Raw genomic sequence first — 12,021 nt, 5'->3', positions numbered from 1 at the left:
GTGTGTCACAGACTGACTACGTATTTGAAGAAATACCACCTCCCATGTTTCTGTTGTTTATTGTTTTATCTTGCCTTTTTATTTTCCTGGGCTGTTTACTGGACCTTGTTTCAGTATTCATGAAACAGGAACTTTGTTTTCTGTGCATCCCAGTTGTGGATTTTATTTTGGAAGTAAAGATGTGAAGGGTAGAGATAATGAGAAAGTACAGGCGGGAATACAGTAAAGGAGAGATGAAAGGATGCTGCACTGATGACTCAAGATTTGCAGGTATCTGAGCCATTCTGTGATCCTATAAATTAAATTGTCACCAAACAAAAAGATGTAGAAGATGGGTTTGAAGAGAGTTGATTCTAAAAAGAATGTAAATTCTAGGGGAAGGTGAGGGCGTCTTCTTGAAGGAGAAAAAGTACATTTGCTTCACTTATGATCGAAGAGAAAAACTATCAAGGAGGCTGATTTACAGGAGGATATAGTAGAAATAGACAGCTTCTGGTATGCTGAAATGGTCTGAAAGGAGGTGAGTGATTTACAGGACAGGAGGAGGGGAGAAGGAAAAAAAGTGAAAGATTCACACTTACGCCTTAAATCAGCCTATGAAATCAGCAACACGTTTTGTCAAATCCGTAGCGTAAATGGGACACACAGAGTACAACAAGGCAAGTGATACACATTGTTTATACAGTGGGAAAAATACCATATGGGAGTGATGGTTATGACCCATATAATGGAAAATGAAGGAATTTTGTAATGTAAACATTCAGGATTCTATGCCATGGGCTTAAGAAACTTTCCTACTATGAAGACAAGGCCTTGAAAGAGCCAAAAGTGTCATTGGTTTAAATCTGTAAATGAAGCAAAGTCAGAGGAACATAATACAGAATTGCAGAATAACAAATGCAAAAGATTTGATTAAAATAAAGCAGTGTACTCATGTGAATTGGTCTTGAATAAAATGACTTAGGAACCTGAAGCAAGTTTCCTAGGATTCTGAAAGTTTTCTATGGGAGTTGTTGCGTTAGAGGGAAAATGTTTCTTGCTTTTATGATAAAATGTAGTGCACTCATGAAAAAAATGCTATGACATAATGGTTTTGGTCACACAGAATGATCATGATCCAGGAAATTCTTAAGACTGAAAGCTGAAAGTAGAATTGTAGGGATATTGCAAGGTAATTTTTAAAGTAAAGTGTGATGCAAATCTACCTGCCTGCTATGCTGTCAAAAGTACAGCCTGGTAACAGCACAAATATTCATAGGGAGAAAAAAAGGGCTTCTAAAGGGCACTGAATACCTTAAAGTTGCACAGCAATGACAGATATATCTGCCATGCACTTCAGCGTCTTATTGAGACACTCGTGTGTGTTACCAACAGAGTTACTCCCCTGGAGCTGTGTCTGGGATATCTGTCTGGCTTTGGCCAGGAACATCTGGGTTACATTCAGAAGATGATTTAAGAAGAGACGGAATAATTTAAGCTGAGAAAAAGATAACGACTGAAGCATACGGTAGTGAACCTTTAACTGTACACTTCAAGGCTGTGAGCAGTTCGACAGGTTAAAGAATAAGGCAAGAATGGTATTGTATAGTTAGAAATAGGAGTGCTACTGACAAAATACTTTATAAAGTATTCAACTGTGTGTTAAAATGCAAGCATTCAGAAAAAAATATTGATTTACTTTAAGTAGTTTTTATAAAAACATGTCTGATCAGTTGCTGGCCTAAATATATGTGATTGCTATTTCTATCATTAACTTCCCATTTGTTGGTTTTCCTACCAGGGCTGGCACACCAAACATACTCTGGATATAATTGTGATTGAAATCATTTTGAGCAGAGGTTTTTTTTTCTGCTCATGTAACTCATACTGGGGTCATTGAATTCAGCTCCAGGAGACCAGTTCTGCAGTCATGGTGACTGAAATGTGCTTTCTATATAGCATCTGGGATTCAGGCTGTCTTACGGAGCAGCAGCAGCTACAAGCAGCAGTGGGGTTTGAACAAGTGCATGAGCTGCATTTGTACTTGGAGAGTCATGTGATGGTGCTGCAGAGTACTCAGGTGCATATAGATTTTAATGATCATGAAATAATATAGTAATGTTGTCTGAGCGTTATAACTTAAATTATGGAAGTTCTTAATACCTTGATTGGTTTGAGGTTCGGAATTATAAAATAGGTTAAAGCTGTCAGTTTCTGAAAGTAACCCAGACTTAAGAGTTGCGGATAATAGTACATCAAGGTAATGAGAAATTGCAGGCTGTGGAGATGAAAAATACCTTGTAGATAAGTGCACCTCTGCCAGTTTGAGAGTTGTTCCTAAAGCAGTTGTTTTCAGTAGGATTTTGTCTAGTCTAGTTTAAAGTGTTCCACGTGGTGATATTTCAGTCGCATCTCTTATAACAGTCAACATCATTTTCTCAATTTAGTTTTATCCATTAACTTTGAGATATGCCGCATGATTTATCCAGACTTCTTCCTGAGATGGTCTGTAATGACAGAACCAAACCAAACCCGTGTGTGCCTGTACCTCTGTTCTGAATTCAGTTGTGTTCTGCACCTCTGTCAGTGCTTTCAGGCATGCCATGTCAATAGGAAGAGCCTGGCCTTTCCCCATGGACAGCTCTCACTTCTGGAATTCTTCTTGCCCCCTCACAGCAGCATGCTTACAAAGCCTGCCTTTGTTTCTTTGGGGGAATGATGCAAGGCCATCTGTTAGCTCAGGCTGATAGGAAAAAGGCAGCCTTTAAGGATGGCTGGTGGGTTACTCTGTGTTTTTTTTCCAGAGGCTTGACCATGTTCCATCTCCAACCAACCAATCTTCAGGAGCATTCTGAGGGGTTGCTGCAGCAACAATTGGCCTTGTATGTGTGGGTATCCCCACCTTGCAGCCAGGCCTTCAGCAGCAGGTTTCTCACTAAAATACATTCCAAAGAAAGCTCAATCCTGCTTTATTTTAGAACACAGAAATGGCACCTATTCCTTCTTCTCTTTCAGTTAATTTTTCTTTAGATTTCCTTGTTTTTCTTGTAGAAAATTCCACTTACTTATTAGTCTTTGCTGGTATTAAATTATTGCCACGTATAACTTTAATTTTATGAATAGCTTTAAAATATTTCTCCCAACTGTAATTTCCTTTGTTCAGAAGACTCTCAGTAAATATTCTTCTTTTATGTCACCCACACAATTCTTCTGGCTAGTTGCTAGGCTCTTCTTGCCAGATGTTTTTTTCTCAGCTTTTGTGACAATGAAATGCAGCCACTGTATGCACAGCGTTTAAAAAAAAAAAAGAAAGAAAAAGAAAAAGAAAAAAAAAGCTTTGAACGCTTCTTTGTGCTAAGAAGTATAATTAGTTTGATACTGCTTTTTTTGTGTGTTCCAAATATGCAGACATATCTTTATTTAAGAACAGGTTACCTCCAAAGTTAACCATGCCCCAGGGAAGTGCCAGATGCTCAGCTAAGGGGAGCTCAAATCCCTTGTGGCAGGGAAAATCGGGCCTTCTGTGACCTAGATGATATAATAACTATTTGATGAGGAAAATCATCTTTCCCGTGAATCAGATCTGGATTTATAGGTTGAGCACAAACTGCTTTCAGGGATTTAAATCTACTTGTATGAAAACTGAATCTTCTGACAAAACAACCAGAAGTGCGTGTCACCCAGTTCTTTTGCTGGCCTATCAGTGGAAGTGCTGTACTTCATTTGTGTAAAATGGGTAAACAAAGAAATAAACAAAAAGTTATTGCTTTTGGATGACAGGGCCCTTATACAACCCTTGGTTTTGATTCTTTCTGAACCTGTTAAGGAAGCTGTGCAAACAGAGCTCTGGGCTGGTGCCCGTGGAACAACATGGAGGCTCTTGCACGTGTCTTCCTGAGATCCTTGCCTGGCTCTGTGCGTGGAGGAGACATCTGTAGCTAAGATTCTGTAGGTCTTGAATTCTACTCTGAAGACTCGCAAGTTAGGCATTGTAGGATGTAACATTTGACTGTCTGTAGGTGGACCTGTCCCAGGACTGCTCCCCTGAGATACAGGCCCTGGTTTTGTCAGTACTGAGCCTCTTCAGAGAGAGCTGCTTCCTATCTGAATTAATTAAAAACATGCATGAATTGAAAACAGCAATTGTCTACCTCTTTCTTTTTAAGCAATCTCAATTTTGGAGCTCAGTGTTTAGACATTCATTTCAGTGCGATGACATTTTTATTAAGTTAAATAAGTGGAGGACTTTTGAAAGAAATGAGTAAAATGTGGCTTGCTAAGTAACTAATTCTGACATGATCAAAAACCTTCTGTCTGGTGATACTGGGTCTGAAACATTAATGAAACTTCACATGTAGTCTGACACTATTTTGGATTTATAGTGTCAGCCTTCAGTGAGGAATTTTATACTGCTGACCTTATGTTACATATGTGGCATTTGGTGATAGTTGGAAAAAAATCAATTACGATTTGCTGTTAAATCATGGCTGGAACATTTGCAATGCAACAACAAAGTCACTTGCATCCCACAAAACTGTGATAGCTCCAAGCTATCTCTGGGCTTTTGCTGGGCTCAATGGAAGCTTTTTTAGGAGCCTCCTGCAGTTCCTTCCTTGGTAATTTCTGAACATGGGGCCAGCTGCAAGTGCATATCGCAGAAGTGATTAGGCAGTAATGGGGCACTGGGGTGTAAAACAGCAATTGCGAAGGCAGACTACTACATAATGTTTCTTCACTAGCTAAATAAAGACTTTGTTGGATGAAAAATGTAGAAAAATATGCTCTCAAACTCATGGGTTTTCTAAGAAAATAAACACCTAACAAGTTTGAGATTGATTACAATTCAGTGACGAGTTCAAGGTGATTAATTATCTGTGTTTTGAGCTATGTACACAATAGCAAGTTCAGTTTTCTTAAATGCTTTCAGCACTAATAATTTGTAAATCATCTGCTTCTCTTTAATGTAGTTGATAGAGCTGGATTAAGTCTTTGCCTTGGTGAGCAGAGGGAGGCCTGTGTTCCTTAACCAGACTCCAAATACCTTGCAGAAAGATGACATCCTAATTACTGTTGCCTAATGCCATACACAAGAAAGTTAAAGCTCATATAAAAGATTGCCTCAGTCTTGATGCTTATTTCTTTTCCTGTTCTCTAAGCAGGTGCCATTTTCTCATATCATGTCCACGTTAGGGAAAATCATTTGTACCTCCTGCAAGCCATGTCACACATTTGAAGACAAAGTTCACTTCCAGTGGGGTTATTACTGAGTTAGGTTTCTTTTAATTGATGCTGATACTTGTTGTCTTTTATAGCAGTGTGCTTCCTTGATGTTTTGAATTGATGTTCTTTCTCGATACATTCAAGCTTCAGATATTCCTTACTATGTTATTATCTTTACAAAGAAGCAGGTTGTAGCCTTCTGTTTTGTGGTGGTGGTGGTTTGTTTTCTGAAAAGTAGGGCTGTGCTGAGATACCAGTTCTTATTCCACTGAGTTGTCAGCAGCATCTTTTGCAAAGGCTAGGGAAATATTTCCTTGTTTTCTGCTTTTACCTATGCGTGTGCATGTGTGGTGGTAGGGCAGCAGCAGAATCACCGCAGGATTTTTTCCTGAGGCAGAACAGCCTGACTGCATTCACTGCTGACGTCCCTTGACTGCACTTCGGTGATGCTGCAGTCATACCTGGGAAGAAGAAGACAGTGACAAATATGCTGGTACATTGCTGTACTGGTACAATAATCGGTAGCTCTGCCAAGACACTGCATGAGTGTTTATAGGCAAATTTCTGTCCTTTCAGGCACTACTCGTTTTATGCACAGGGTCTTCAGACCTTTTCCTTCCAAGCTTAAAATTCCTTTCTTTGAGCTGGAATACAATGTTACTATCCATCTCTTCAAAATGCGGCATGAGCTGGCACAAGAAAATTCAACTTTAGTGTGAAAATTCAAGAGGAGGTCTTCAGGTATAAAGGAAAGAGAATCAAAGTCTGTTCTGGCTGTTGGGCAGAGATTTGGAAGATGTTCCGTTCATGCCTGCTATTCTCCCCCAAGATCTTTCTCTGATCGCAGCTTCAGAATAACTTTGATATGAAGGATTTGACTTGTCTGCCTCACTACCAGTGCTGAAAAATGTCATGGAGAAAAGGTACAAACATTCCTGAGTTCTGTAGTTCCAGGACTATGTGAAAATCGGTGAGAAACCAAGAGTAACTTTCTGAAGCATGAGAATATTGTAACTTGGGGAATGCACTGATGACAGATAGGAAAAAAAGGTGGCCAATTGCTATTGTTGTTAGCAAAAATGATTAATATTACTGATGTTTCTTGTTCGTAGATCACCTCCCTTGTGACTCTCCAGTTGTTGTCTGTGGTTGGCAACAATGACCAGCTTGATGGACCCCGATACAAATGTACTGTATCTCTGGATTTCATCAGAGCTATTGCCAGGTGAGTTTACTAGAAACCCTTAGTGTTGTATGTGCCAATCTGAATGAGACTTAAAACCTGTATTTTTCCTAGTCTTTATGTTAGCTCTTTGCAGATCAGAGTGGAAATCTGTGGATGTTTTTGAAGAATGACTGAATGTGTCTTATCTATGAGAGGTGTTGTACTTGAGATAAATTTCGATCCTGTTTTGGAAAACAACTATCGTAGAGTGACAGGAGTAGGCCAAGGAACTGTTTCAGTGTGTCATAGTAACATACTGTCTTTGTGCTTAATGAAAGTAAGGAACTTCCTGTGAAAACCTTGATCTAAAACAGCAGCCCATCTTATTACCAAAGGCACATTGTAGTGTTTAAGTTCAAACCGATATTCGGTTCTTAGAAGTGTTAATTTACAACTTATATAAAAGCTGCCAAGGTTATAAGAAATCTTTCAGATTGTCTTCTGTGGTTGATATAGAGTAATTCAGTAAATCAATGTGAGTATGCCAAAGGTAGCAATTACCTGTTCTTTCAAAGCCTTCAGTTCCAGTTGCATCATGAGAGTTGGTTATAAATTACAGGTAGAACTGCATGCAGTATATAGGCAACAATCCAACTGATGTGAAATTCAAACAGCGTTACCTCAGACATGTTGCTGCAGCCAGCTCAGTTAGCAGGTCTTGGTTAAGGAGTATGTAACCAGACCAGAGCCCAGGAATGACACGTGGCAAAAAGGAGAAAGCTTATGAAGGCCACCTCTCCTCTCTAATACGGGACTTAGAGGAGTCTGTGTTTCAGACGATATCCCCTATTCTCAGTGCACAAGTTGCTTCCTTGAGCTATGAAATGTCTGATAGTCTGGTCAGTAAACCACACAGGCACAATGGAGCTAAGCTTCGTCTGGTTCAGGCCTAGCTGGGTCATAACTGCTACCATCTCCAGGGCTTTGCTACATCAATTTGCTGTTCCCAGCAATAAAGTCACGTGTGAATGATGCCCTGAAAAAGCTCCCACTGGTACCAAGTGCAGCAGACCATCTGTTTAGCAACATGGATCACTGTGTGCAGACATCCCCATGCTCTTGCTTCTGCTCTGACTCTTACTATGAGTACAGAAACCAGATTCCAAACTCTGTACACTCTTTCTGTTTAATACTATAGAACTCCACGTCTGTCTCTATTGCATACGTTCATCCTTTGCAGATAAATTGCCACGCTTTTTTACTATGTAGTATTTACATTTTCAGTTCAAGCTGGCTTAGGCATTTCTTTTTCAGAAATTGTTCATTTCTGAAATCAGATCTCAAACTCAAGTTCATCTTTCTGCAGCTGAAGTAAGAATCACTTAACGTTCATAGAATGTAATCAAGCTTTTCATGTAGTCTCCAACAATCTTGTTCTTGGGTCAGTGGTTGAGTTCCATTTAGCTAATACAGTTGGTGTTTGTTAGAACGTGATTTGTTTCTGTGGAAAGCCTTATAACTAGCATTTTTCTTCAGCAACGTAAGGTAATACGAATCTAAGAGTGGCATTTAATTTCCTTTAATTTTGTCATTGGATTATTAGGTAGACTCCAACACATTTTATCTCGTTAGTTATTGTGGGGGTTTCTGAACTTTTTCTCTGCTCAATGTGGTGTTCTGTAGAAACTTCTTGAAAAGTGGGTTACAGAATAGTGTGTGAGTAGAGAATATTAAATGATTGCAGCCTAGAAAATACGACATTCAGTCAGTTAATCTCACTTAGCATTGAGAACAGTTATTTTTGAATCGTTGAATACTTAAAAACACAAAAACCAAAAAACCTTTTAATTTTGTACTTGTCGTTACATGCAGTAATTTGTGTTATTTGTTCAGGCAGTAAATCTCAAAGTCTGAGTGTTAGATTGCGTGACAGAATGAGTTTGAAGACAAAAAAAATAATTATATGTTTTATTTTACTGCTGTTCGTTCTGCCTGCTATTAAAGTATAAAAGTATACATTAAAATCTTCTATCCTATTGAGTAGTGTTCTCAGATTTTTCAAATTTAGCTATGAATGTGGGTCAAGTAGTGTCAAGACTGAAAGAACACAGACTGCAAATGAGTGGAGATGAAGGAGTTCTGTACTACATGGTAAAACAGGTGGTTTGGAAAATGAACAAAACATTCAATAGCATAGAAGACTGCAACTTTGCATCACCAACAGGAATATCATATTTACCATGTGAAAATGGATTTACTTAGATATTTTTACTGCTTAATGGCTGGAATAAGAATCTTTCCATTGTTGCTAGAAAGCTCCTTTATTTTTTTCAAACTTTACAAAATTTGAATAAATAGAAGGTAGGAACTTAATTAAAAATTACATTAACAATTAATTCTTGATGGCTTTTATTTGGAGGTATTCCTTGATTTTGATAGTGCTGGGTCTGACGTATGTGTCTCCAAACAGGTTGAAGTCTTACCACTGTTACAACGATTGCTCCAATATACTGTGTTTTTGTTTCTAGGACTGTGAACTTCGACATAATAAAGTACTTGTACGATTTCTTGTGAAAACAAGCTTCACAGCCATATGGACACTGTGACAATGACTAAGGCAAGCTGTGTTCATCTCTCTACTTAGCTGGCCAGAAAGAAGAGTATTTTGGCTCTTTTGGATTTGTCCAAACAGGTGCTGGCCCAGCATGGATTCTGATGAAAATATTCTGATTGGTCTGGGTAGATCTGAGCAGAGGACTATTTACCGGGGACCCTGGAGTATTTGGAAGCAATGTGTTAATTATAAACAGCAGGGTTTGAGCACAATCTGTTCTACTCTTAATGATGTTATCTTAACACTGAAATTGCCTGAAACCCATTTACTTAGGACTGCATTTTGCTCTATGAACTCTCCCCAGTGCTTTGAACATGGCAGCAGCCCTTGTTTGTATGCCCAGTCTTTTCACTTCCTCTCCACAGGAATCTTTCCAATTGCCTGCCAAAGTAGCTTTTCCTCAGGCTACCATTTTAGGGGAGTGGGGTAGAGAAATACAATAAATGTAAGAAAATATTTAAAATCAAGCTGGTATAAATGCTTTCTCTTCAGTCATTCGTAGGCAGGCTGTTACACTGTTATATGGAGATCACAATGACTGGGAACTCCCAGTTAATCATTATACTGTCCTTTTTTCAGACCATTCATAAATGTTACTGCAAATCTATTTTTGTGATGCTTGCTTTTAAAAACTCATTGATTCATGAAATTCTAACCTGATGTTGAACTTGAAAGTTCTTGGTTTTTTTTTCTTGAACATTTTATATTCCCTTTAAGCTCGTCCATTTCTACAGAGTGCTAATTATAATGCTGTTTTAAAGAATGTAATTTGAGATACACACTGTGGTGGTTTTTGTAACGATGTCTGTCCTGTAGAGAAGTGTGGCCCAGCTGCCCTTCCATCAGAAAGGGAGAGGTTCAACAGTTGACAGAATATTACTGTAGCGGTTGCCCAAACAAGGTGTAATAGTGAATACTCAATGCTGTTCTGTAACAGCACAAAGCTTTGATTTTGGAAATACATGGTGGAATACACTGTAACTATATTTGTCTCTAGTTTACAATCAGGGGAGTCCCAGCTGCTGTTATCTTTATAGAGTATTGAAATCCACTGGCCCACTTAAGGATTATTGCCTTCATAAATCTAAAGTTTCTTTCAACATCTTAAAGACTCAGGGCCCCACAGCCTGTTATTTGGGTATTTTGTTCCTGAATGCTTGCCATGTGTTGACTGTTAGGGATTACTAAAAGGAAAAATACACCCTCGTGTTGATACTGAAGATGGTCAAATCCCCTGAACGTGTGTAGCTCTTACTCATTGTTTGTTTCAATTGTGAACATGTAGCCAGGCTTCTGCTTCTGGATTTGGACTCAGATGAAGGAGTTCCAGGTGAATCTAAGCAACAAAAGCATCCTTCTGGCCAAGCTGTCATTTCCCTCCTCAGGAGAATGTGAAAGGGCAGCAGTGAGTCATCTCTGTGATCCGTTTTCCTTCCGACTGCTGAGCTGCATCAAACCCTGCACCTGTCCATGAGGTGGCAACATTTGTCACGCTTGCTGAAGGGAATGGATGCAAATACATGACCTGTTTCAAAATGTGTATTGCCTACTTTTGTTTTTACTAATAAAACTGCATACAAGTTGTTCTTGGAACTAAACTTTACAGCTACTTCTTTTTTTGGAGCTTGTGATAGGCTGAGCTGAGCTCTTGTGCTTGGCCTGACTGCCAAGGTCTGAAAATTGGTGAAGGAAGTTTGAGCTGTTACACGTAAACTAGCCCATGCAGAGAGACAGCCATGCATCATAGCTTTTCCAGACATCTGATGTGGATTACACTGGGGTGTATGAAACATAATGTGATTGATGCTAGTTTATGAAGTCCTATGACTCTTTGAGTCACAAAACTCCCAAAAATTCTGCAGCTGACCTTGTTTACAGCTTTCAACAAAGGGAGATGGGGCTGTACTGCTGGAGAGGGATAGTGCTAGCTTATGGAAGTCCTGCTTAGTGGTTGCCAGGATGGCTGAAAACCAGAGCACCTACCAAGTCAGTACTCTAAGAAGCACTCCTTCAGAAAGCTTTACTACCAACAGCATGGTCTGAATAGTATAACACTTCCAATTACCCTGCATAAAAATATCAGAAATACTCAAATAGTTCCAGAGGATGCATGCAAACAGAAGAGAACATGGAATGCATCCTACTTGAGCATAAGGATGCGTAAGAAAACTTTGTCATCTTGGAGTCAGGCAGTGTTTATATCTAATATCCTACCAGAAGGAAATGAATAGGATTTTTACCACTTGGACTAATACCTGATCATTTCAGGAATGTTTTTAATGCTGTTGATGATGTACATTGATAGAAGACACAAAGTCTAAGGTTTCAAACAGAAAAATTAAAAACAAGCATAATGGTATATAGATAAATCAATTCCAAATTCTTAGTATTTTCAACTGTATGAATCCATAAACACACATAGGCATTTGTAATCCTACATGATGATATGCACAGTATTACTTGTTTTAAAGTTAAAATTCAGTTGGATATTATAAATCAGCATAGATGAGTGATGTTTCTTTTTTGTTGTTGCCATAGAGATCAAGAGCAGAACCAGTTGAGGACTTAATTTCTTATAGGTGCTAGGCAATACACAGGCAGTGCACATGAAAAATACTAAACATGCTATGTTTCATTTGTTTGAATGTGGGACAAAACTAGTCACAGTAAGTTCTGGTTTAGGTTGCTGCTGGAAAGGTGTTCCATTAGTCCTGCAGCCAGTGTGTTCATTTGGTTGTCCAGCCTTATCTGTATACCCACTGATCCCAGATAGAAGACCAGACTGTCAGAACTACCAGACTCCCTTTTTAGGACATAAAGAGTGGGTGACACTAAGTATTGGCCTTAGAAAATGAGCACTGAGAAAACGTAATGCTGGAAATATGTTTCGTAGTGCAATTTCTTCCCTGATAGCTTGATGACTATTGGCAGTGTAAATCTGGAGGCTGAGTCTATGGGTAGTTGTGGGAGGTAGTTAATTTGACTGAAACAAAGTTACCTGGAGAAGGAGTATTTACTGGGGATCCCTTACCCAGAACTGCTG

General features: G+C 39.0%; 1 protein-coding gene across 2 annotated transcripts in view; it reads left to right on the top strand.

Moving 5' to 3' along the window:
- ORC5 (origin recognition complex subunit 5) overlaps window positions 1-10,576 on the top strand; it is a 58,455-nt gene extending 47,879 nt beyond the window's left edge. For both annotated transcript variants that reach the window (XM_015885609.2, XM_015885530.2), the window contains exons 14-15: window positions 6,312-6,424; window positions 8,893-10,576. In XM_015885609.2, the coding sequence (XP_015741095.1) occupies window positions 6,312-6,424; window positions 8,893-8,938 (159 nt within the window). In that variant the 3' untranslated portion in view covers window positions 8,939-10,576. The remainder of the gene's footprint in view (window positions 1-6,311; window positions 6,425-8,892) is intronic.
- The last annotated feature ends 1,445 nt before the right edge of the window (window positions 10,577-12,021 follow it).

Source organism: Coturnix japonica, chromosome 1 (assembly GCF_001577835.2).
Source record: "Coturnix japonica isolate 7356 chromosome 1, Coturnix japonica 2.1, whole genome shotgun sequence".
Taxonomy (NCBI): domain Eukaryota; kingdom Metazoa; phylum Chordata; class Aves; order Galliformes; family Phasianidae; genus Coturnix; species Coturnix japonica.
Note: the sequence above shows the minus strand (reverse complement) of the source record. Positions and strands in the feature narration are given on the sequence as shown.